The following is a 26,996-nucleotide window of genomic DNA, read 5'->3' as shown; positions in this document are numbered from 1 at the left end:
GCACTTTCAATGACGACTGATAACTGCTTACAGCAAAACTAATGATAAATTTAAATTCAGAGATACTTTAATTCACAATAATGCCATAGATGAGACCGATTGTTTTAAAACGAGCCTCAACTCTCTCTCTGTTAATCCAACCAAGGCCCAAACCACACAACATACACGTTGTTCACGAACGGTTTTCCATGATTACTGTCAGATAAAATGGCATTCTGAATATACTAGAAACTCGTGCAGCTACCTAACCAAATTAAACCAAACCATGTTGCAAGTTTGTTGATGGGGCCATCACAGACAGCATAGACAGAATATTTAAAAAACAAATTTTTAACGACTTTCTTGTTGACTCGTTAACCTTGTAAGATCAGCTAGTAGGCATTTGCTCCTTACAATTTGTTACTATTAATCAGTAACAACATTTCTGCAGGACAAACTGCAAATCCAATTATAACAACAATTTTGAAATAAAAAACAATTGGAACAGAATGAATTTTATTTCATCTAATCTCAGAACAGAATCACATACAGTACACAGATGCTTACTTTTATCAACATTTTAGTTAGATCACAAAAATGCTGTTAGACTGAATATACCATTTACATATTTATATGCATATATATATAATATATATCTCCATTTATGTATAATCAAAATACAAAGAATTATTTAACTATGTTACACAGATATACCATTAAAACAAAATTTTGAAACCTGTTACATAGATATCCCACTAAAAGAAAATTTTGAAACTTTTTTTTTGCAACTATTGATTAAAGAAACTTAAAGACATGTCTTACACTTCAATGAATTAAATATCAAACATTTGGAACATCCAGCATTTTTTCTGCTAGCAGTTCTTTATGTCAGTACAGATATAAATATCTAAAAATGAAATGATATGTCGTATGAAAATATTGGGCTCAAAATTACTTTAAAAATATCTAAATGAATAATGGAGGAATAATCCATACTATTTTAAATCAGTGCTAATGAGAATTCAACATAAAACTGCTCGCTTTCTTTGCTCGCAGGGTATTATCAGGCACCTGAATGCAAGTTCATTAATGTTGCACAGGGACAATTTTGTACGCTGTAAACTTTTTCAGCCTATCAGCCAGTATGTTACAGCTGCCATTACTATTCTGTTCACAAAACTCAAATGGACCACACATCACTTAAAAAATAAGAGATTTTAAATTTTTATGCAACTTATCGGCACCCTATACAAAAACTAAATACTCAAAAATGTAAAGTCATCACACAAATACATAAGTTTTAAAACTAAATCATTTTTAGTATATGGTATTTCTCCAACTGTAAAGCAATAATGAATTGTCTTGTATGGCAAACCAAGACACCTGGAACTGATAGCTGAAATGTTCTTTACGATAAATTTTCTAGTTATTTTTGCCATGCTATACAAGGTACTTACTGATTATCAGACAAATTAACTGGTACATAAGTAACATATGATGTTTAAAGCAATCTACATCGTCCCCTCTTCTTTTTCTTCACCTAGAAGGAGAGAGATCAAGCTCAGTAACAGTGAAGAATTACGTTAAATGCTAAAATCTAAACCTAGTACACATGTACACATGAACTTTTTAATATGAATTGTCAGCTATTTCACCTTTCAATCAGCAGTGAATAACATGCTCATGAAGAAAGCTCTGCAAGAATGTTACCTCTTGCTGTCTGTTAACTGACAAGCACAAAAGGCAATCTTAACTATCTAAGCATCAATTTACTCTTAAACTTACTTGCAAAGCAGCACGCGTAGCAGTTTCAAAGACTTCACGAACTCCTTCCTTGCTTTTTGCAGAACACTCAAGATATGCAAAGGCACTGATTTTTTCTGCCATTGCCCTCCCCTCCTCTGGTTTCACAGGTTCTTGCTTCATTTTGCCTAACTCTTTTATTGTATTGGGATCATTTCTCAAATCCTTTGAATAAAAAATGCAAAAATAGTAAGGAAGGTAAATTAAACACAAATTTATAATTGTACAAATTATTTTACACAAAATAAAATCCTTAACAACAACAACAACGACGACAACACTGCCCATTACTTGTTACTACTACAGGCTGTAAAAAAGACACTATACTAGAAACAACAGCAGGATCTTACATATCATGTTCAGTTTCCTTTACACCTACAGTTTTTTTAATGTTGAGATGTTACCTATCCCATTACGTAGTTACATGTAACAAGAGTCTATTCCTAAGATCACACCCACACTTTATGAGTTAAGTACACCAAAGTGCAACTTTAAAACATAGCTGTGTGCAGCAACCGTGAAATTAGCAATGGATTTTATGGTCTAATTGAGCATCGTTTTGACTCCTAAACTAAGGGAGTCTTCATCAGAATTTATATTACCTAAATAAGGGGATAGGAAGCTAGTCATTAATGAGAAAAATGCAGGACAGTAATAATTAATATTTGTATTTAACAGTCTTTAAAGTGCTTTATCATATACCTTGTTAAGGAATCTTTCATTTGTGTTTTTCAAATTGATCTGTTAAGTGTTTTCTGCAATTGCAGGTTGCTGTGACAGACCACTGTTATCCGAATGCCACAACCAGACACCATTTTCTTTGTTGGGTCAATTATCAATCTTGCTGAATGTAAATGCCATAATGCACTGTGATGAAACAGAAGATTTAAGTGCCAAAAACCGATTCATGACAAACTGCTGGAAACTAATGTCAGTTTGAATATGAGTATGTATGACATTTTGTACCATTAGGGACACTACAAATGCATTTTAGCTTTTTATGATGCACCTGCTCCTCTCTGATCAGAACACACTGAGTATGCAACACAATAATATTAACGCCCCATACATGAGACTGTACAATACATGTACATGTCAGATGTGATGTATCTGTGTCTTTCATAGTATTGGCTTATTAATTTATTTGTGAATCTCTTTTTCCTTTACAACTAACTAACTTTAGACAGAGCAGCTGAGCAAGTGCATTATTTACTTTGTTTCTGAGATTATGGAACAAGTCACCTTCAGCAATACTTTACTGGTCAGGCAAGACCTCTGAAATATTTGTTCACCCAAGTCAAAGATACTTCCCAGGCACCCTGGCAACACTGGAATGGGAACTATATGAATTTCAAATACGACTAGGGTTGTATCAGCTAGTTAATTTAATGGACTTAAAATACCATCTCTTCTGCCAACAACGCATACCATACTTTGCACCTTCCTAAGTAACTTCAAATGTGGTGAGAAATTTGTAACAAAATCATAAAAAGCAGAAGAAATACATCTGAATTGCTCCTATATGACGTAGAAAATTTAAAAAATTGAACTGACACAGAACACAAATCAAACTGACCTTTTTGTTCCCAACCAGAATTATTGGAACATTTGGGCAAAAATGCTTTACTTCTGGAGTCCATTTTTCTGGAATATTTTCTAATGAATCTGGTGAATCTATTGAGAAGCACATCAGAATTACATCAGTATCTGGATACGAAAGTGGTCTCAGGCGATCATAGTCTTCTTGGCCTGCTGTGTCCCAAAGTGCAAGCTCCACCTGAAATTCAGGAGATGTTCATAACAAAGGAATATATAAAAGTTCTCTTTTCATGAACAACAACAAGGGGTGTTCCACAAATAATGCAACACTTTCTTTTCCTGAAAACAGGTTGGCTTTATTCAGGATTACAATACACCATATTATTCCCCACCCTTCTGGCTACAAAACCCTATTTTGCAATATAATCTCTGTTCATGTGAAGGCCTTATATCACCTTAGTGTGAGAGCCTGTTTGCCCACATGGTACAGCTCGACTGGTCAACGACAAAGCCACAGTCTTGCTGCAACAATAACCTCCCCATCATCCACATACTGCTTCCCACAGAGTGCACCCTTCATCAGACCAAAGAAAAGGAAGTCTCAAGGTGCAAGATCTGGGCTGTAGCATGTATGACATAACAGTACAATTAAGTTTTGTGAGCCCCTCACAGGTGCACAGACGTGTGTGAGGCCTTGTGCTGTAATTGAGAAGAAGTAATTATTTGCATTTTTGTGTTAATGAACACACTCAAGTCATTTCTTTAATTTCCTGAGGGTAGCACTGCAGGAGTCACAGCTGTGTGCAACTGGCTGGAACAGGGGAAACTTGACAGGTGTGTGTGACTTCATTGTGATGATGACAGATGCCTCACTCAATGACTCACCATGCTTTTGTTCACTGCCACACCTCTGTAGACATTCTGCAAACACCTACAAATACGAGGGCTAGCCACAAAGTATATTATGTTTTGGAATTAAAAATAAATAAAGTGTTGGAATTTTTTTTATTATATACAGATGAAAGCCACACTTAAATACTACTTTTCTACATAGTTGCCATTTAAATTAAGGCACTTATCGTAGCGATGGACAAGCTTGGAAATTCCTTCGTCGTAAAATTCTGCCACCTGCGCCTTCAACCACGTGGTTACCTCTTCTTGAAGCTGTGCGTCGTCATCAAAACGCTGCATAGCCAACCACTTCTTCATTGCTGGGAATAAGTGGAAGTCGCTCGGTGCCAGGTCGGGACTGTACGGCAGATGAGGAAACAACTCCCACTTAAAAGATTCGAGAACTTCAAGAGTGGCATTTGCCGTGTGGGCCCGGGAGTTGTCGTGAATCAGCAAGATCTTTGAGCCCAACTTTCCCCTGAGCTTGTTTTGTATTGCTCTTCTGAGGTTGTGCAGAGTTTGGCAATACCTTTGAGAGTTTACTGTAGTGCCTCTTTCCAGGAAATTCACAAAAATCACATCTTTTCTGTCCCAAAAGACAGTTGCCATGTGGTTGAAGGTGCAGGCGGTCGAATTTTACGACGAAGGAATTTCCAAGCTCGTCCATCGCTACAATAAGTGCCTTAATTTAAATGGCAACTATGTAGAAAAGTAGTATTTAAGTGTGGCTTTCATCTGTATATAATAAAAAAAATTTCCAACACTTACTTTATTTTTAGTTCCAAAACGTAATGTACTTTGTGGATAGCCCTCGTATCTGATCGTCTGGATTTCCGGGAAAAAACCTCAATGACAGTTCTCTGCTTGGAACACACCTTCGTTACAGAGGCCATTTTGAAGGCTGTGCATAGTGCCACCACCTATCAGAATTTTATGAAACTGTGGAGGCTGAAGTGGGAATATCCACTATATCCCACTACAAATTAAGCATTTTTTAAACAAAGACTGGCTGAGAGAAAAGTGCTGCATTACTTATTGAACTCCCCTGTTGTTTACATGCATAATAATTATTCCTGTTGCAATGAAACCATAAGAGATTGCACACTAATAATCAGTCCGATACGTATATTTCAATATTAGATACGTTGTCCTTTCTATACGCCCAGGGGAATAAAATCCTCATTAATGTGGAGCATATCAGAAAAACACAATACGGAAGACATACTTTACAGAAGAATTAACATGGTTACGTTTGATGTTTATTCTGCAGATTATAGTTTAACTGATCTGCCAAACAAGTGGAACAAGTCAAAGCTCATGGAACTTTGCTGGCCCAGAATGAAGAAGAATGCTAGCAATAATCTTCGAGTTTTAATATTTCCGTAACTTAGTTGGGGAAAAACATTCCAAGCCCTCCAAATGAGAGCCAAGGAACACTTTCATATTACACTAAATTGTGCTGCTGGTGAGACATTTCTGTCACATTATGTGCAACAAACAATACAGATTAAAAGGCATAGAGTACTAATTTTTTAAAAGAAAGGAGAGATGTGACAACACTAAGCTTTTATTAATATGCATTGCCTAGAACTAACAGATTGCAGTTCACTGAAATCTTTAACAAAAGCCCTGTGATATTTATTTACTCACCTGCTTTCCATCCACTTCAATATCTGCAACATAATTCTCAAAAACTGTTGGCACATACACTTCTGGGAATTGATCCTTACTGAACACTATTAAAAGGCAAGTTTTACCACAGGCACCATCTCCAACTATAACCAACTTTTTCCTGATGGCAGCCATAAATTCTGAAAATATTAAAATAATTCTCTTACTGTTAAGATTTTTGTAAATATTTAATCATACCCCGTACAAATAATGCAGGAAACTACCACCCCATAACTAACTGAAAACTCATGCATAAGTACTTGCATTCTTGTTACAATATTTTTGATTTGGAACTTAAAACATCACTTTTTTACTTAGAGAGGATAGAATCTTAAACAGCAACTTTTCGGCCCTGGCAATGATTAAATACTCATGAAGTCCCCACTAAATTTTTCCACATGAACACTTCCACATATCACAAAACTTGCACTTCAAAAACATGAATGGTTCACATTTGTTTGATATCTGATATTATAGAGAAGTTGATATATGGCATTTGACTGTATGGATTATGCAGAAGACACCTCAGTTTATAAATTCCAGGAAAGAAACACTAAACTGAAGTACATATCATAATACTTAATTTCTTAAAGTGTTCCCAATTCTTTAGGAAAAACTGAATTCTTTACTAGCATAATTGTTTTGTATATTCCTATGTTTTTAACTCTATTAGAGTCACACTTTTTATTGGCAAGAGCTAATATAACGAATTAACAGACAATGTGCTTTCATTTGTAAAACACTAATGTGATTAACAAATATATTGCACCACAAATGTGTAATAGGCATTAAGTTTTAAGCTCAAAAATTTAAGACACTGCACTTATTTCCACTACCATTGCACACGTTCTTTTGCTCTATTTCATCTTTTCCTTCATAAAAAAATATTAATGCTATTAATCACACTGATCCTAACTCTAAGCACATTTATGAGACAAAAGAGTATGTTATTGACAATATTTTTCCTGTGCATGGTTAATAGGGGAAAAAAGGCCTACAGAGATCTTGACTTAAGGCTAGAATCAATTAAGAACATATCACTGAAGTTATTACTCTGCCTTCATTTTAGCCTGCACAGTAATTGGAGAAACACACATAAACAGACTTGTGCAGGGTTGACACATTTGGTAGAACTACAGACATGAAATACAGGGTGACAGAACTGGCATGCAGTGGCCACATAAACTGTCATGCACATGCAAGGAACATACACAATACTATTACCTTAGATTTGGTTATCTGTATCACAAATATTCAGCAATTTCTCTTAAACAGCATGCAGATTATCATTACTTACACATGCAGTGATACTAAAATAAAATCTCAAACTAAATATTTTCACTCACACTTGACTAATTTGATGGGTTAAGCTTTTTAGCATATTTGAGTTGCAAGATTTTCAAATTCTGTTTAAACTGTGCTTTATCTGAAACAGAGTTTTTAAAGACTGCTGGCAATTTATTTAATGGGAGTGTTCCTGAATAATGGACTCTGTTTTGGACTAAGGTAAGTTATTTTACGTCTTTATGTAGATACCAAGCAGTATAGCTCCTGTCTGTCTTCACTAACACTATTTATTTTTCCCAATACAGTTATTGTAAAATCCACAAATCTGTTACACTAACACTTCCTCAAGTCATTCCCAGCATTTCACATCACATCATTATTTTGAAGACTTTATAATGCAATAGGTTATTGCAACTGCACTTTTTGTTGGATAATTCTGTGTGTATAATTTATTTGCTGAAAAATAGTGTGTAGCTACTTAAAGTCATTCGAACTTCAAGAGACACGGTGCCGGCCTGACTGACATTGTCAGTAACATTTTTCAAGAATAAAGTTGCGCACTGTTTTGCACCACAACTGCCCAAAGGAAAGTTGTGCTGACTTTGATCAAAGTGCTTGTATCTGTGAGGCAAGTAATCATGAAGTTCCAGACTTCTGACACAAACTAGTAATACATGTTCATAATTATGCAAATTAAAGTGAGACTGACCAACTATAGTGAGAGATGCACTTTTCACTATCAATCCAGTATAAATAATAGATGTAAGACCAACTGAGTTGTGAATTTAGTACTATATAAAAGTTAGATGTTCTGTAGTTCATTCATGGTACATGTTATGCTCTGGAATTTGTAAAACCAGCAAACAGAAGACATTAAAAAACGAGGACGACAAAAATATATGACCACATGCTGGCCATTCAAACTTTTTTCTGTATGAATTACTAAAACTCCTGCTTGCCATAGAAGGAAGGAAGGAAGGAAGGAAGGAAGGAAAATTGGTGTTTAATGTCACACTGAAAACGAAGTCATTACAGATGGAGCACAAGCTCTGATTAGGGAAGGAAATCAGCTGTGTCCTTTCAAATGAACAATCCAGGCATTCACCTTGTGATTTAGGAAAATCATGGAAAACTTAGATCTGGATGGCTGGACAGTGATTTGAACTGTTGTCTTCCCAAATCCAAGCCCAGTGTGCTAACCTCTGCACCACCTTGCTTGGTCTCTTGGCATAGAAGGACCCATTAAGGAGAAAGATCTTTAATTTACATTTGAAAATACTTCTGCTACCTGTCAGACTTTATTTCCCAAGGTAGTCAGTCACAGAATTTTATAACTGCATATTTCACCTTTCTGTTCCAATGTTTGATTCATAAAAAAGTAATGCTGATTATTTTTCCTTTAAGTGTTACTATATCTATTACTCTCAAACTCAGGTGGATTGCTGTTCACAAACTTTTGTAAGTGAATAACGGTACAGTGATGCTGTAGTTAATATTCCCATCTTCTTAACCCTAGATTACTAAACCCTCACAAAATTATGACTGCAGTAGGGTATTAAAAAATAGGATATTTTGTACTTATTTAGCACATAAAACACACCATGTGACCAAAAGAATCCGGACACCCTGAAAAACATGTTTTTCATATTAGGTGTATTGCACTGCCACCTGCTGCCAGGTCCTCCATATCAGCGACCTCAGTAGTCATTAGACATCGTGAGAAAACAGAATAGGGTGCTCCACAGAACTCACGGACTTTGAATGTGGTCAGGTGATTGGGTGTCACTTGTGTCGTACGTCTGTTTGATGATTGGTTTGTGGGGCACTCAACTGCACTGACAACGACGACGACACAAACACCCAGCCTCCAGGCAGAGAAAATCCCCAACCCGGCCAGGAATAAAACCCGGGACCCCGTGATCCTGAGGCAGCAATGATTGCCACAAGACCACGAGCTGCTGACGTCATACGTCCGTATGTGGGATTTCCACACTCCTAAACATCCCTAGGTCCACTGTTTCCAATGTGATGGTGAAGTGGAAATGAAGGAACACATACAGCACAAAAGCGTACAGACCGACCTCATCTGCTGACTGACAGACCACTGACAGTTGAAGAGGATTGCAATGTGTAATAGACATCTATCCAGACCATCAAACAGGAACTCCAAACTGCATGAGGATCCACTGCAAGTACAATGACAGTTAGGAGGGAGGTGAGAAAAATTTGATTTCATGGTCAAGCAACTGCTCATAAGCCACACATCATGCCAGTAAATGCCAAACGACGCCTCGCATGATCTAAGGAGTGTAAACATTGGACAACTGAAAAGTGGAAAAACGTTGTGTGGAGTGACGAATCACACTACGCAATGTGCCGATCCAATGGCAGGGTGTGGGTATGGCGAATGCCTGGTGATTGTCATCTGCCAGCGTGTGTAGTGCCAACAGTAAAATTCTGAGGCAGTGGTGTTATGGTGTGGTCGTGTTTTCATGGAGGAGGAAGGGGGGGGGGGGCCCCTTGTGCACCCTTTGTTGTTTTGCGTGGTTCTATCACAGCACAGGCCTACATTGATGTTTTAAACACCTTCTTGCTTCCCATTATTGAAGAGCAATTTGGGGATGGCGATTCGATCTTTCAATAATATCAAGTACCTGTTCATAATGCACGGGCTGTGGAGGAGTGGTTAGATGACAATAACATCCCTGTAATGGGCTGGCCTGCACAGAGTCCTGACCTGAATCCTATAGAACACCTTTGAGATGTTTTAGAATGCCAACTTCGTGCCAGGCCTCACCGACCGACATCAATACCTCTCCTCAGCGCAGCGCTCCGTGAAGAATGGGCTTCCATTCCCCAGGAAACCTTCCAGCACCTGATTGAAGGTATGACTGTGAGAGTGGAAGTTGTCATCAAGGCTACGGGTGGGCCAACACCATATTGAATTCCAGTATTACTGATGGAGGGCACCACAAACTTTAAAGTCATTTTCAGCCAGGTGTCCTGATACTCTCGATCACATCGTGTACCACTGAAGATCTAATAATGACGATTAACTAACACAGACTCTATAAATTATGACACTGTGAATAAAATGTGGATTAGTAATGTGGAGTTCAGTAGCAGTGTAACACCCCCCCCCCCCTTTTTACAGTTCATGGGTTAATAAGATCCCTGCAGGATGTGTGTGAATCCCACAAAATAACTGTAATTGCTTTCTTTCGTCTGATGAATATTTTTTCACTAACAGAGGAGTCAGACTAGTATATTATCTCATAACACATCAATGAATGAAAATAAGTTAACATATTTAACTTACTGGCTTCTTTATCCCCAAAATTTGCAAGTATTTTTATGGCAAATCAGCTGAGCCTAAACGTTTTAGCGAATCTACTACAGTTTTTTTCCAGATTTAAGATTTCATCAATTTGCATACCTAGGAACTTATAATTTCTAACATGTTTATTATTTCTTGTTTCTATAATTTGTGGGGGGGATATTTTTGACAATACAAAACTGGATGGATTGCTTTCTTTCCAAATTCTAATACTAGCCCATTTGGGCAAAACCAGTCAGTACCTTTCACAAAGAATCATTTACTATTTTCCCTGTTGATGCTTTTCTGCTTGGCTTCACATCAATGCTTATGTAATCTGCAAACATAACGGATTTTGCCCCAACTCTAAAATCAAGCTCATTAGCATAAAACAACAACAGTAGTCGGCCAATGATCATACCTTGTGGGGCTCCCGCTGTAATTTCTCCCCATATGGATTGTGGTGTCTGTCTTTGTACTACTCAAACAGCTTAGGGTAACTTTTTGCATTCTGTTTCTTAAATGGGCACTAAATCATGCACTTACTGAACTACATAACCCCTAGGAACTTAACTTCTCTAATAAAATTTATGACTGACACAGCCAAATGCCTTCAATACATTACAGAAGATCCAGAGTGGTGACATGTTTTACCATTTAAAGATTTTTTTTATCATGTGCTCAGTAAATGTGTAAATAGCTGTTTCAGTAGAGTGGACCTTTTTTAAATCCAAAAAATTGTGTAAGGGGTGACACTGGACAGTAATGTGGAGTCAACCATCTTATAGAGGGGCAAAACAATGGCCTATTTGCATCTGACTGGTAAAATTCTCTGAATTAATGACTCATTACATAAGTGACTAAAAACCATTACATACTACTGGTACAAACTTTTATTATCTTATTTGAAAGATTATCCACCCCATATTAGATTTCACTTTTTAAGTCATGATCTCCCTTTTTTCAGATTAGGATATGAGATTAATTTGTTCACACAATGATAATGTATGCGTGCTTTGACTGTGCATACCGCTATAACTCTGCTACAGTCTCTCACATCCCCACATGGTTACATGGTATGGTAGTGCTCCTTCCCCTAACTATGTAAGTTACGTTTGGATCTGCAGGGGTTGGGTTCAAAGACACAAGTAAAAAAAAAAAGAAGGGTATCACACCAATAGACTTCTTGTGGGAAGATGGGAAGACAGTGAAGCAGCTTGGAATCGAGTACTGAAGTGGCCGTGACTGGAAAGAACGTTCCTTTGACAGTGTTGGACAATGTTCGAGAATGTTATACAATTTTCCTGAAGATTCGAGAATGTTTCAGATCTCCAAGGTAACACGGAATTAATAGGAAGCACATTATTTACACATTATGGGCATTTTCGCAAATGTTGCAGTTATTCCAATATCAACTCCAACAGATGAAAGTAATGCATGCTTAAAGAAATCATCTTTGGCCTCAAATGAGGTAAGTACAGCTAAGAAGAAATATGAGAGGTCAACTTTCCAATGAAGAAAGCAAAACATTTGTTGAAAACTCTTCCAAACTAGTGAAGGCACTCACCCGATTGATTGTGCAACTCATCAAACTGAACTTACTAATGATAATGATGTAGTTCACAATATTAATTTGTAAACTCAACAAGAAATGGTAATAAACAGCTATCAATCAATATAATTTAAACACCAATCATATCAGGAAAAAATAAAGGAAAAACAGCATTTATTATGAAGATTATGTTGATCTCTACCGAACTTCCATGTCAATTTCAATTCCAAGGACTGCAGTTTTCAATATGATTAGCATTTAGTATCACTATACACTGATCAGCCAGAACATTATGACAACCTACGTAATAGCCGGTACGTCCACCTTCGGCAAGGGTGACAGCAAGGTCATGTCTTGGCGTGGAAGCAGTGCAGCCTTGATGGGTCTCTGGAGAGAGTTGGCACACTACTATGCACAAGTCACCTAATTCCCCTAAATTTCTGAAAAGGGGACAATGAACTCTGATGCCATGTTCAATCACATCACAGATGTGTTAGATCGGATTCAGATCTGTAGAGTTGGAGGACCAGCACATCAAATGAAACTCACCACTGTGTCCTCCCATCACACTCCTGGCATTGTGACATGGCAAATAATCTTGTGGAGAAATGCCACTGCTATCAGGAAACATGATCGTCATAAAGGGGTGTACGTGGTCTGCAACCAATGTACAATACTCCTTGGCAGTCAGGGCACCTTGCACGAGCTCCACCAGGTGCATGGATGCTCACATGCATGTTCCCCAGAGCGTAATGGAGCCACCATCAGCTTGTCTCTGTCCTGCAGTACAGGCGGCATGGAGCTGTTCCCCTGGAAGATGACAGATTCGCACCTTTCCATCAGCATGATGAAGGTATCGGGATTCATTAGACCATGCAACACTGCCACTGCACCAACGTCCAGTGCCAATGGTCACGGGCATATTTCAGTTGATGATGTTGTGGTGTTAACATTGGTACATGCATGGATCACTGGCTGCAGAGGCCCATTGTTACAAGTGTTTGGTGCAATGTGTGTTCAGACACACTTTTACTCTGTCCAGCAATGAAGTCTTATGTTAGTTCTGCAAATGAAGTCTTATGTTAGTTCTGCAACAGTTCATCAGCTATCCTGTTTTACCAGTCTGCCCAGACTATGACATCTGTAATGAAGAGTGGCTGCCTAACCCCACCACGTCTGGATGTTGTTTCACCTTATTTTTGTCACATGTTGATGACACCACAGCATTCCCGAACACCCAAAACGTTTTGCAGTTTCTGAAATGCTAGTGGTTAAGGGATTGTGCACCTTCCCCATTCTACACACAGACAACACATACTAATAAAATAGGCACCATGTTTGTGTCTGACTAGCAGTCATTCATTTCCAGGTAATGCTGCTATCACCAGGGCTGGTTTATATCTATAGTACATCGGTGGTCATAAGGTTCTGAGTAATCAGTGTGAACAAGGCAAAAAGACAAACATTTAGATATTTTGGTATTAATTAGAAAGAATCATGCTCTTCTCACTATTAGTTATATGTAGCTTGCTCTAAGAATGGAAAACCCAAATTGTTTGTGTGTCTACTCACCAAACAACAAGATGATAAATGTGGGTCACAAGAAAGTATTGTGATAGAGGAAGTTAATCGAATATAAAATGTAGTGAAAAGGAAGGAAAGTTTTCTGTCACTAAATTAAACACAGCTGCATTCAGAATTTGATGACTTAGTATAGATTTAAAATTTGTCTACTTAAAGGTTGATCCTTTTACCACCAATCACCAGTTGTGTCAGGCACTGCCCTTGGTTTCCTTGTTGTGTACTACAATGGTTGTGCAGTGTTAGCTGCTGTGTTTCTGGAGATACACAAGTGAAGTGGTCACTATGGCATTGTGATGATCACAGGGACATCATCCATCTATTTTGCACACATTTTTTTAACATTCGAGTATTTTGGAATGTTCTAGGTGTTATATAAAGAAGTGACTGGGGGAGTACTTTACTTCAGATTAGGGTACTGTTGGGTACTTCAATGGATTTAAGAGTACTGGAGACTTTATGAACATTCCAGAGTACTTTTTAGCATGGCATATTAACATTTTTACGATTTTTTAATGTTCATTTTTACTACGTTTTCGACTGTCCTCGAGTGATCTAGAGTGTTCACAGAAAACAAATATAAAAACAATGGGAAGCTGTTCATATTCAGAAAACATATTTAAAAAATGTACAAATAAAATGCATACCATGTGGTTTTTAGTTGGAAGTATAACAACAATTGTCTTTTCAATCTCTGGTAGTCCTGCTGATGTCACTGATAATGATGCAGACAGCTTACATTCCTGCAGTGTGACAACTGTCCCATCTGCTATTACCATTTGCCCACTGTATGGCCAACTATTCCATAGGAGTTTGGCTGCAAGCAGGTAAATATGCTGCACACTACCAACTTATTATTTATGAACGCCCTTTTCATTCATAAAGTTACACAGTTCTGCTAGTGGACGTAACTATACTGTGTCCAGACTTCGTTTTACACAGTCCAAGTCTGAGATTCTCTCTCCTGTCCTGAAATATCTAATAATTTCTGAAAATACTCAATATGCTTACAAGTTTTTCAAGAAAGTTCTATACATTGAAAGGTGCCTGGATCTGAAGCCAATATCTTTAACCAACTCACACAACCACCTTTGTGTAAAATGTAACGCTAAATTCAAAGGTGTAGTAACACTGTCACCCAAAATTTAACAAAATATCCACAAAAAGATTATCATTAAATTTTCTCACACATGTAAAATTATTCAGTGCCTCAATTTCAAGACTCACTTATATGAAAAAGTGTATGATCTTATTTATCATTATCATGTTGTAATTTATGGGCAATTTAATTTTTGGTGGTAGTGGCAGTAACAGTCTTACCCAGCACCAGTTTGACCACTAAAACAAAAATTCCAATTTCATCCATGCCACCAAAGCATGCTAGTAGAAAGCCAAAGACTAACATGCAGCACACAAAATCGTAATTCCACAAAGTGTGTACATTAACTACATTATGCCTATTTTACATATAATTTTAAACAGGGTGTGACAAAAAAAAAAATGTGAAAATTCTCAAGGCAAAATACTAAGTGCCACAGTAGAACACTTCTATTATTTATATTAGATACATAAAACATCAAATATTGCTCGAAAGAACAAAACTTCTCACAAAGCATCAGTTCCACGCTGACAAATAAGTGGTACACAAAGAAGGGTTATATGGTAACGAGAGAAAACTCAGCTAATAGATATTATCTGGTACTCTGAGCCTCCACACAAGTGTAGCTTCAGGATGCCACATTTTATGCCCCTTCATGATGTAGACAACAAAAATAAATCACAGCTAGACCTCAATGAATTGATCATTACTATTTATGTGCCGATGTATGTAACTGATACACTGAGTGCATTCAGTCTCCGTCCATGCATTCTGTAAAATTTGAACCACAGCACAAAAATTAGTCACACAAAGCACGGTCACAACTCAAGCCAAAAATGTTTGGTTCCTAAAAGTGGGGTAACTGGAGCACCAACCCTATCCCCTCGACACGTTTCATGGTTCATTAAGGCCCACACTGTATAGAAGAATTAAGACTATCCATGAAGAAAATGTCTAATAAATTCCTTTGAGTGAACAGCATCAATAAAAATATGTTAAAAATATAAAAAATGCAGAATATTTCCATCAACACTTTTACAACAAGTAATCACAAAAGCAGCTCTTTTCTTAGCTTCCAATTACATTTTTTACTCTAGAAGGAATCTTTCACTCTGCAGTGAAGTGTGGAACTGTTTTGAAACTTGCTAACAAATTTAAACTGTACACCAGACTGGGACTAACCTGGAAGATCACAGGTTCCTTTATGAAATTTCAACTTTTGTACACTATATTCAGATTTCCTATCCTTCCTAACAGTGTCAAGTTATTTTTTTTGGGTGGGGGGGGGGGGGGGGGGGCGGCGATGACACCACTGGGACATTCCACGCCGAGTGGTCAAATGTCAGAGAAAGTTCGCTCATGACCATAATGAATTTTGCTGAAATTTTGTGAAAGTATTAGTAAAGTTTACTTTCACCAACAGCAGTGATTTGTTTTACCCTACAGTAAAGTGCACCAGAGTTTTTGCCAAGTTTGAGACAATATCTCTGGCAATATTTCCTTAAAAGAAACAGAACTAGGCCAACTTTTACAACTTTTTGAGCTCTCTTAAATGAAATAATAAAATATTTCTTGAGCAATTTTCATACGGCTAATTTGAAGCAAAGTAGGCCAAAAAAATAGGTGCTCAGGGTGGGGGTGGGGAGCGGAAGGTGAAATTCAGCTTTCTATATCTCGAAGTAATAGCAGGATAAACGTGAAATTTCACACATAACTTACCAATACAAGGTTTTAGAATACACAATTTTATTCTCATACTGTCTCCAAATAGTTTACAAATTGAGGGCCAAGTAATTGATTTTGTAAAAATGCCAGAAGTTGGTGTAACCCACTTAAATAAAGTCTTCTGTAAACTTTCTTAAACTATTTTCATTAGAAAGACCACGTCGTTGGATTTGGTTTTGCAATGCAAGCAGATAAGGTGAGGGGCATATAAAGTATGCTCTATTCCACTTTTACTCAAATCTCTATTATTTTTTTTATTATGTTCTACAATTGTTTAGTACTGTCTGGGAAAGATATTATCGAAAATTGTGATGACTGGAAAGTGAGTCATAAGAACTATAAAAACTTCAAGGAGGGTCTTGTCAAAGACACATCCTGACATTTTGTCCTCTTTTCCTGCTTTAGTGGCTACAGAATCAAACTGCTTTATACGCTTCAGAATTTAAATTTATTACCAATCCACTGCACATCACGATAGTTAAATTTTTGTGTAACAGCTGCAACACACATTGTATAAAACTGCCTTCAAGTCCCACACCATTGTTACATTGTGTAAATTTGGGTGAAGTTCATAGCAGTCTGCCTGACATTTTTATTGGAAAAAATCCTGTTATAGATAATTCTGAATATGTCTTTACTGTACACAGCTATGACATTCTAGTTTAGTTCTGGTTTTAAGTAAAGCATATTTTGCTTTCGCTTAGTTTGCAGTGTAAGAGGACCATTAGTGTACTGATGAAAACTTGTATAAATGTGATGCTATTGTCCATGGAAGCTTGCTCCTGCAACACAGCATTCTCATCACCACAAGGGCCATGCCTCATAGCAGAGCAACCGACAGCAGCAGGTGTTTTTTTTCCCCACAGGATCCCAAGGCTGATGGTACATTTCTTAAGTGTCAGAGGCCAAAGCTAGAAGACTTCTCTTTTAGGATGCTTTTGTTACCTTCAAGCTACTTTAATTTTTTTTTACACGATTCATAAATTTGTTATACAATATCACGAGGGAAACAATACTGCTGGGCCAATTATGTCATTGAGGGTGCGGGAATAACAGCAACAATGTACTGATCCAGAACCCACACAACACTTATTAAAGCATCCTACTCAGTGGAAGTCTCACTGATATTTCCAATCCATAACTACTTTTCATATATGTATGCAGCATACTGTCCTGACTGGTGATGCAATGTTAATATATCTACTTTATTACTGTCACTAATTTTAGTCAGAAAAGGTGACATTTGAAACTCCACCTATCTGAATTACTGCTTCATCAGTTGGCAAAAAACTGATGGTTTTTCTAGTTCCTGCTAGAGTATGCCCATCTTAAACCCTCTCTTCGTGTAATACTTCCCTTTGTTCAATTTCTTCTTCGCTACTGAAAACAAACAAATTTAATGTCATCAATGGGCTCCCAAGGCAGAAAATCATGTCACACCTCCAGCCACGACAATATGTTGCATGTATTTATGTAAAAGTGGAGGAGGATTGGAGATGTCGGCAATATTTCTGTTGAGCGGAAGAATGCTTTAACAAGATTTATGCACTCACATGGCCCAAAAAATCCATTTTACTGGCTATCTAGACGTGACAAGTACTCTGTTCCAGAACAGCACATTTTGCAGCTCTTGCAACATGCTCCGTGACATCATTTGCGAGCTGTATATAGAGTTTCTCTCATGACATTCTATAGCAAATTAATTACAACCTATAAGAAATTCAAACAGCTTGAAGGAAACATAAGCTTAGGGTTCTAAAAGGCACCTCATCTAGCTTTGGTCCCTAACATTTAAATGTATCATCAGGTTTGGGAACCTGTGGTAAGGAAATCTACTCGTGGCTGCTCTTGCACATCTATTACATGCGGGTCCCTAAGACGATGGCGATGCTAGTTTTTTCTCACTTTAAATGAAACAAGCAGTGGATAAACCATCGTGGGCAACAGCAACACATTTACACAATTTTTCCACCAGTACACTAATGTTCCTCACAAACTATGTGGACACAAAATATGCTACACTTTAAACCAGAATTCAAAATAGCACATCAATAGCATAGCACAATACTCGAGATTCTCTACAACACGAACCCTTTCCAAAAAATGTCAGGCAGACAATGGTGTAAAACTTTAAGGCAACTTATATTACGTGTGTTGCAGCTGTTACGCAACAATTTTGTTATCATGATGGTCCAGTGCCTTGGCAATGCACAGTTAAATATTGAAGTTTATAACCAGTTTGATACTGTAGTTATTATGGCAAACAGGCTCAAATATGTCACAATGAGTCATGCCAACTTACATCCCTTTTTGGAGTGAGTTGTTCTGACTATCTCACTTCCTAGGCATCAGGACTTTTGATATTACCTGCCCCAGAGAGTAGTAAAAAAATTGTAGAACATAAAAGATATCAGATTTAATTGGAGTACCAGACCAAATATAGTTATTTAGATGGTTTAGAACATAATCTTTTTAATGAAAACAGTTCAAAAGAGTTTGCAGAGAACTTTTTATTGTAAACATGGGCTACAAATAGCCATTTCTGGCATTTTTACAGAAACCATCAACTTTGCCCTCAATTTGTAAACTACTGGGAAGCAGTAGGGAATGACATTGTATTGGTGAGTTATTAAACACTAAATTTCAGGTTTATCCCGCAATTACTTCCAGACATACAAAAAGCTAAAATCTCGTGTTTAAAGGGTCTATTTTTCTGGCCAATTTTGCTTCAAATTATACTATTAAAAATGCTCAAGAAATCCATTATTTTGCTTAAGAGGGTGCAAAAAGTTGTACAGGATGACCTAGTTCTTTCAAGAAAATACTGCCAGAGATATTGGATCTCAAAGTTGCTGAAAACTTGGGGGTGCACCACTGAAAGTTGCACTGTGGGGTCAAACAATTATATTGGCAAAATTAAAACTCTACCAATCTTTTTTTTTTAGGAAAATGTGCAAATATTCATACAAAATTTTATCAGGATCCACAATGGTCATGCAGGGACCTCAAGATCACTTGGCACAGAATGATTCTACTGTTAGCAGTTTAAGTAATATACACTGTTAAAACCTGTTGACCAATATTCTCTTTTAAAGGTTGCGAACTACTCTTACGGCTCATATCCCTTCAAATATCCTTCTGTAGCTACTTTCAACTTTTCACTATATTGATTTGAAGGTACAATTATTATGAAATTTGTTATACATACCATTGTAGAGCAGATTTTGGTATATGATTACATATTTTATCCTTTTATTGAATTTCGACATAAAAGCATAATCTTACTTGTTATACACAACTGGTGGTAACGTGGCTTGATCGTACTCGTGTTTTTCTTGTAGGGTAACAACTAATTGAAAGAAATCTTTATTTTACTCCCATTCTACTTGCTTAATAATGTAATGGCTTGGTTGAAAAAGTAGCAGTATAAAATGAAATAGTCATTCCATGGTTGAAAAACTGAGAATTAATTGTATTACTCCACAGTGGATTACTTTCATGCAAATTCAGAAAGCATTAAGGTAACAACTGTGCAAAAAATGAGGTACTCTTACAACTATTTTCAATGTCCTCAGATTGATATAAAATTGTAAAACTTTCAGCTGAAGATAGTGCACCACGACATCTAAAGGAGATTAAAAATTGTGACAATTCAACAAATCATGCATAAGTCAATTCTTTCCACAGAAATGAGATCTTTTACATATACTTACTAAACACCATGTCACTGAATTTCCCAGGCTACACAAACCAAAAATGCTACTTGGAGCAATATGCAGTTTTAAGATTACTGCTGGGTCATTCCACATCAAAACACACAATAATTTAATGAATTGTAACCCTCTATCTCAGATTTTCACAAACCTTTGCACATTTGCTAACACTTATAACATAGGAAGTTCTGCAAAATCGTTTTAGTCTCAGCCTACAACTTTATTTTATATCAAATTTTGAATGTAGTGATATTCTGATATCTCGGCTCTGCAAGAATGTCAATGCAAAATGGTACTTATCTACATATATGCCCATAACACAGGTGTTTATGAAGTTGTTTTTTTTTTCAGAAGTTAAGTAAAGCACATAGTTAACAGATATCCAGTTATTGAAGCAATCAAGTTGCAAAGAAAGTTTTTAAAAATATTAATATACATCAATTTTCAATTTCAGAAAAATTGCAAGGGTGTGGAAAAATGCTTATCTCACATTTGTCCAACCTGCTGGGAACCTCAATTTGGTCTTAAATAATAGCCTAGATTGTAAAGCTTTCAAATAAAATAAAAATTTTAATGGGTCTTCTGCTAATTGACACTTACATCTGAAATCAAAATACTTTTTGCTGGGATGGAAAAGGGTCATTTTAAGTAATGCATCCACTTACTGTCTCACTGCCTCAGATGCAAGGGTATCAATTTGGCATATTTAAGTACAACTCATTTTAGGCAGGCAAGTTAACCTTATGTGTGAAAATTTATTTCCTTCCATTTGACTAATTCAGTAATTTTTTAAAGACTATGATATACATGATTTGTCTGTTCAGCCCATCACCTGCTCACAGTGATAAAGTGTTCTTAGACTGCAGTAGTTTGTCTGAAACCTTTATAGGCATGGAAACAATGCAACAATTGCTAAAATTCATTATTGAGAATGCAACAATTAGTTTATTTGGCCTCAGTTGCTTTGTCTTTCTGTGAGATAGGCCATATCTGTTTGTGGCGTGGCTGTATCATTCCAGCTGTATAAAGTATGTTTTAAGTCAACTGGTGCTCAGTTAATAGCAATGGAAAATGTGAATTAATGCACTGTTGGAAAATTACTGAAACACCATGTCATTTGACAACCTATGCATTAATAAAAACTATACAAAAAAATAGAAGAGCTGAGTGAAGACCAACGAGATTTGATATTGCTGCGATTAGCTGTCCACAAGATCAAGAAAGTGCTATGATATGTGGACATCACAGATACTATTACTTAAAAGGTTTTGAAAGTCATCAAAGAGCTTGTGAGTCTATCAAAAAACACAGACAAACAGTTAAAAATCTTTGAGGTCAGTTTGCTTGTCTTTGTCTAAAACATTAAGTACTAAAGGAATCTCCTACAGTATGTAAAACCAGGCCAAAAACTGTGCACATGTTTTAAGATTTGTGAACAGAAAACTGACACCAGTGATACAAATGGAAGAGACGGAGATGACCCAGAAGTGATACTTCACGAATCAGTACTAAAAAGTCAAAGTATTGAGGATGCAAATTAATCTTTACACGATTTGGAGCGCTCTCCCCCTTAAAACTTCACTCCATTCGAAATCACAGCGAGGCTTCAGATGGCAAAAAGAAGCTATAAAAGTTAAGCGTGTTTTGGAAAGAAAAGTGGGCCAGGCATTAGATTGCTGTATTGAATATTCTGGGAGTAGAGAAGAAAAATTTGATTATGAAATTGTTAAGAAAGCCAAAGATTTTGATACCAAGATATTGTTAATGAAAGAGAAAGTAGTGTAAGAAACAAAGTCAGAATCCAATGTTAGTGAGTATGTGATTTGACAAGCAAAGAAACTGAAAACAGAAATGGGTATTTTAGCAATTCCTAAACCAAAAAGGGGGAAGTTATTGCTGATTAAATCTTAAAGATTGTCACCAATTTCGACCAAAATGATTAACATACTCAAATGTTACCAGGAACAAAAGACATAGTTAGAATACAGAAGAATGTGTATATGCAAAAAGACTCATTCTTTGCAACTTATGAGAAATGTACTCTTGCTTGAAACAGGAGAATCCAAACATTAACATTGGTCTTTAAAACTGAATTGGTGTGTTTTAGCTAGGGCTGCCAGCAATCATTTAGAGTGTGTGTGTGTGTGTGTGTGTGTGTGTGTGTGTGTGTGTGTGTGTGTGTGTGTGTGTGTGTGTGTGTTCGTTCCACCAAAGTGTAAACTGCTTTTGGATGTGGAACAATGAAGAAATATACAAAGAACTTACAAAATTTCATGTATGTGGCTCTGAAAACTACAACTGCATGCTTAATCACTGTGATTGTCCCAATGATGGCAAACTATCAGAATTATTAAAAGAGAAATTAGCTTACAAACTGGCTGATGAAAAAATTGAGTTCTGCCAGATCAGGCAGAACTGGTAAAGAAGTCTGCAACTGTTGGTAATAAAATTACAGGCACTTAAACCACACTCATTATAGCTAAGTGTCAGTCAAAAATTGTTGAAACAATTGAAAGAAACTCAAACACCAGAAAAAGCAATTCTGCTAATGGACTTCACTAAAAACTACAGTTCTGTACTTCAGAATGAAATTCAGAGTTACCACTGGACAAGAAGCAGCTAGCTATACAATCCATCCCATGGGTGTTCATGTGGTAAAGGAAGAAAGTAAATTGGTAATAGTTAACCACTGCTTTATAAGTGATGATATGAAACATGATGTAGGATTTGTAAATGCTGTCCAGGAAGAAATGGTTACGTGGCTGGCAAAGCATTACCCACAAGTGAAGAAAGCACACTATTTCACTGATGTGCTGCTCAATACAAGAACAGAAAAGCTTTAAAACTTGTGTGAGCACAAAAATGATTTTTCTATTGATGCCGATCATTCCTTTTTCGCTATTAGCCATGGTAAAGCTGTGTACTGTGGTTTGGGAGGACCTATAAAATGTATACTGAGAGGATCTAGTGGATGATGCACAAATAACTGCATCTGGTGTGTACGATTACTGCAAAGCTAATATTGGCCTTTTTTTCCACTTCTCAGAGAAAGTCAATGTAGATTTCCTAAGCAACAACCTCAAGGAGAGATTTTCGACAGCCCGTACAATACCCGCAACCGGGAATTTTCACCACTACAAATCACTTTCTTGTGATTCTTTAGACATCAGAAGAGTAACTACTTCTGAAAAGCCTTCCTTGATTTTTTTTCATACAATGAAAATGCCCCACAATGGACATGCACTCATTCCTAACAAAATTCTTTTGTAGCAGCTGACAGATGGTACTTTGCCTTTGTCAAAAAGTCTGATGGAGGCGATGTTTATCTCCCTTTTCTCCACCCACCTGGACCAATAGTGTCACTCCTTTGGCCTGAGAATGAAGACTCTTGTTTTGTGCCTTTGGAAAACATTTTGTGCGTTGTTGGTGTACCTAAATCAGCATCATTAGGCAGAATGTACTACTTTAATGAAAAATTTACGAAGTTAACAGAATATAATTTGTCACAGTGGTTTAAAAACAGAAATGTTCTTAAGCAGTTTCATTGACAGTTTCAGGGATCATCACTGCTGAACATGTACGTGATGCAAATTTGACACCCTAAATAAAGTTAACTCCAGTTTCAATTAAATTTATACATTTTGGCTCTGTAGTTTCATGAAGCAGCAATACTACAGGTTGTCAGTTTACATAGTTTGATCTGAATGATCTTCTGAACAATGCTGTGATATGTTAAATGAACATCCAATATCTATCAAAACTACTTTTTTTTGCTTTTAAATAATATCAGAGTTTCAATAAAAATAAATCTTATCAGCTGTCAGAAAGCTTTACATATTTAAAAAAATCATTGTTTGGACAACAACAGCTTAAGTTGATTTTCTATACTACCATAAGTCAAGAATAGTTAATTTTTTTTCCTAATAAAGGTACAGCCCTTCTGTGACATATTGGGAAATGTGACAGTGATGTGTTGAAAATAAGACACTTCTTCTGTAGAAAAAGTTTTGTGAAAACCTGGAGAAGTTGGTGCAAGGTACTCATAATTTTGTTTTCATCACAGCATGAAGTACTGTGATTTTTCAGATTTATTTGTGTATCCATTTGTAGAAACCCATTAATAATTTTATTATATTACAATGTGTACTGTCTTGGGTATTACTAAAGACCAATGATTATAAGTTCCCACCAGGTTGGAGAAATCTGATAAGCATTTTTCAATGTGTGTGTGTGTGTGTGTGTGTGTGTGTGTGTGTGTGTGTGTGTGTGTGTCTCCCTTTTTCTGGAAATTGAAAAGTGACCCACATTAAATTTTTTTGTATTGTTCTTTGTAACTTTACTGCTTAAATAATTACATATCAGTTAAGTACGTGCTTCTTTTACTTATGAAAAAAATTCCAAATCAAAAGCTTCATAAACACCTGAGTTATCGGCATTTATGTAGGTAAGTACCATTTTGCATTGAAATTCGTGCAGAGCCCAGTTATCAAAGTATCATTACATTTAAAATTCGATAGAAAAAAAAAAAAAAAAAAAAAAATTAGCCTGAGAGCAAAAACATTTTGCACCGGTTTTTATGTTATAAGTATAAGCAAATATGTAAAGTTTCATGAAAATCTGAGATGATGGGAGACATGAACTGCACAATTTGACATGGAATATCCCTGCACTAACATCTGTGAAAATTGCAACACCCTGAAATAATGGCCTGAATGTATTTCAAGTCAAACAGCTTGTCTGCAAGTGATTAAGACTGCAGAGCAATGGCATAACACTGACCTTTACAGTCACAAAAGAGAGATTTCAAACAAAGAGGAAGTGGGAAGACAACAGCCAGTGAGCATTAATACTAATGTGAGTTTGAATAGGGTACATTGGCAAGTTTCAAGAAAAATTGTCATATTGCAATATTTCAGCTTGTACAGGATGGAAGCAATGATAGATTACTGGACAAGACTATCCAGTCATTGTATATTATGATCACAACATTGTCTGTATGGACATTACAGAACCTACAGCTTCATCTACAGTTTTATGTTAACACTGGAACTAGTGGCTCACATGCCCACTGCATCATCTTCCATTGGCCTGGAAAACCACAGAATGCAATAGGCATGTTACTACCATCACTATACTAAGTGATAAACAGTAGTGTTTTCCACAAAGCCCCACTTCAGCCCATTCTGCACTGATCATCATTTACAGAGAAGGAATAAAAATGTTGAAACACCAAAAAAAAACATTTTCTGGTCTAATTCAATCTAGGAAACCTAGAGAGATTCAAACCAACTTGAAATTGTTTTGAACAGATAAATACAGGTGCTGTATGGTTTTCAAAGCAATCTTACACCATTCTTTCTGCAAAATTGTGGAAGTTCAGGTAACAATGAGGGATGTAAATAGTGGCCCCACCCCCTTCTCACCAAAGTAGACCACAAAGGCTCAATAATATTGAGGTCTGGTGACTGGTGGTCAGGAGTGAGGCTATAATTTATCCTCATGCTCACAAAACCACTAACAATGTGAGCTGTGTTAACAGGGACCCCAATGTCTTGGAACACAGAATCACCACTGGAGAAGAAACATACCCTGGGATGGACCTTATCAGCTAAAATGGTCGTATAGCCCTTGCACGTAATGTAACCTTTCAGAGTAAACATGGGGACCATGGAATACCATGATGTGGCTACCCAAATCATCACTTGGGAAGTAAACTCGGCCCGAAGTTGGAAACAATGTGCAACAATACTCATCTGACCAAGTGACTTTCTTCCCTTGCTCCACTGTTCAGGTTTCGCTATCAGAACTGCATAGAGCACTGTTCTGACCATGACTGACACTTGCAATGCACTGAGGATAATGTACAAGTGTCATTCATGGTCAGATATAACAGTGCAATCTGCAGGCTTGGATAGCATATGCATTTATGTTCAAAATGCATAGCTCACAGTGTTTAGATGTCTCTGTCCAAACCTGTATGTGTTTGACGCCACTGTGGTGACCACAATCTGGAGCTGCATTGTAGAACAGCTAAGTGGAAAAATTAAAGGAGACATGGACTGGACTTTCATTGGATATAACATTCATTATTGGCCACTACATACTGAAGGCGATCTAATCAGGAACCACATCGACATAGTGATGTTTGGGCCTGATATAGTGCTCCTTAGATAACTCCACATTCAATATTTTAACAGGAGACAGGCACCAATTCTTGTTTGAATTGTTTGTTCATCTGCTACATCACTCATTAAAAATATCTGGAATGTGGTCTGTTAGCAACTTGCCACAGTCCTAAAGCAACCGCTGCTGCTGTTTTGTGGGCATTTACAAATTGTGTAAAAGATTCTCTATGAACATATTCAGACACACTAACTCCATGAACGTATGTTTAAAGGCTTCAAACCACACTGAACTCTCCAAGTCAAATCATGCACAGTTGTCTATCACTTGCGTATTCTCAAATATATAGTTTGTTGTATAAACTTTAGTTCACTCAAACATATCCCTCACAGTATTACAATTTTCACTGACAGTAGTGTATGTAAAGAGCAAAAGTTAAACTGCCCACGGAGTTACATGCCAAACATACAACCTATACTTTTCCTTTCCTCCTAACACCCTCTCTTCACCCACAAGACATAGCTGATCCTACATTTTAGAAGTCCATAATGCAGCAAAGTTTTCACATTCCTGTGTAGGCCTACTAATTTCCTCGTGACAAGATGCACATCCAGTGTGAGAAACCCCAAAGTCAGACCCAGGACACCCTTCTGATCCTTAGTCTGCTGTATTAACCAAATGAGCCCATTAGGTATTTTGGGTGTACACCACACACAC

At 36.9% G+C, this 26,996-nt stretch overlaps 1 protein-coding gene across 2 annotated transcripts in view; it reads right to left on the bottom strand.

The window, feature by feature from the left end:
- Positions 1 to 478: 478 nt before the first annotated feature.
- LOC124555100 (ras-like GTP-binding protein Rho1) overlaps positions 479 to 26,996 on the bottom strand; it is a 60,024-nt gene continuing 33,506 nt past the window's right edge. For both annotated transcript variants that reach the window (XM_047128897.1, XM_047128898.1), the window contains 4 exons: positions 5,863 to 6,023; positions 3,359 to 3,559; positions 1,765 to 1,947; positions 479 to 1,519 (listed from right to left, as the gene is read on the bottom strand). In XM_047128897.1, the coding sequence (XP_046984853.1) occupies positions 1,481 to 1,519; positions 1,765 to 1,947; positions 3,359 to 3,559; positions 5,863 to 6,023 (584 nt within the window). In that variant the 3' untranslated portion in view covers positions 479 to 1,480. The remainder of the gene's footprint in view (positions 1,520 to 1,764; positions 1,948 to 3,358; positions 3,560 to 5,862; positions 6,024 to 26,996) is intronic.

This window comes from Schistocerca americana, chromosome X (genome assembly GCF_021461395.2).
Source record: "Schistocerca americana isolate TAMUIC-IGC-003095 chromosome X, iqSchAmer2.1, whole genome shotgun sequence".
NCBI classification, from domain to species: Eukaryota; Metazoa; Arthropoda; class Insecta; order Orthoptera; family Acrididae; genus Schistocerca; species Schistocerca americana.
The sequence above is the reverse complement of the archived record's forward strand: the minus strand, read 5'-3'. Positions and strand labels throughout refer to the sequence as shown.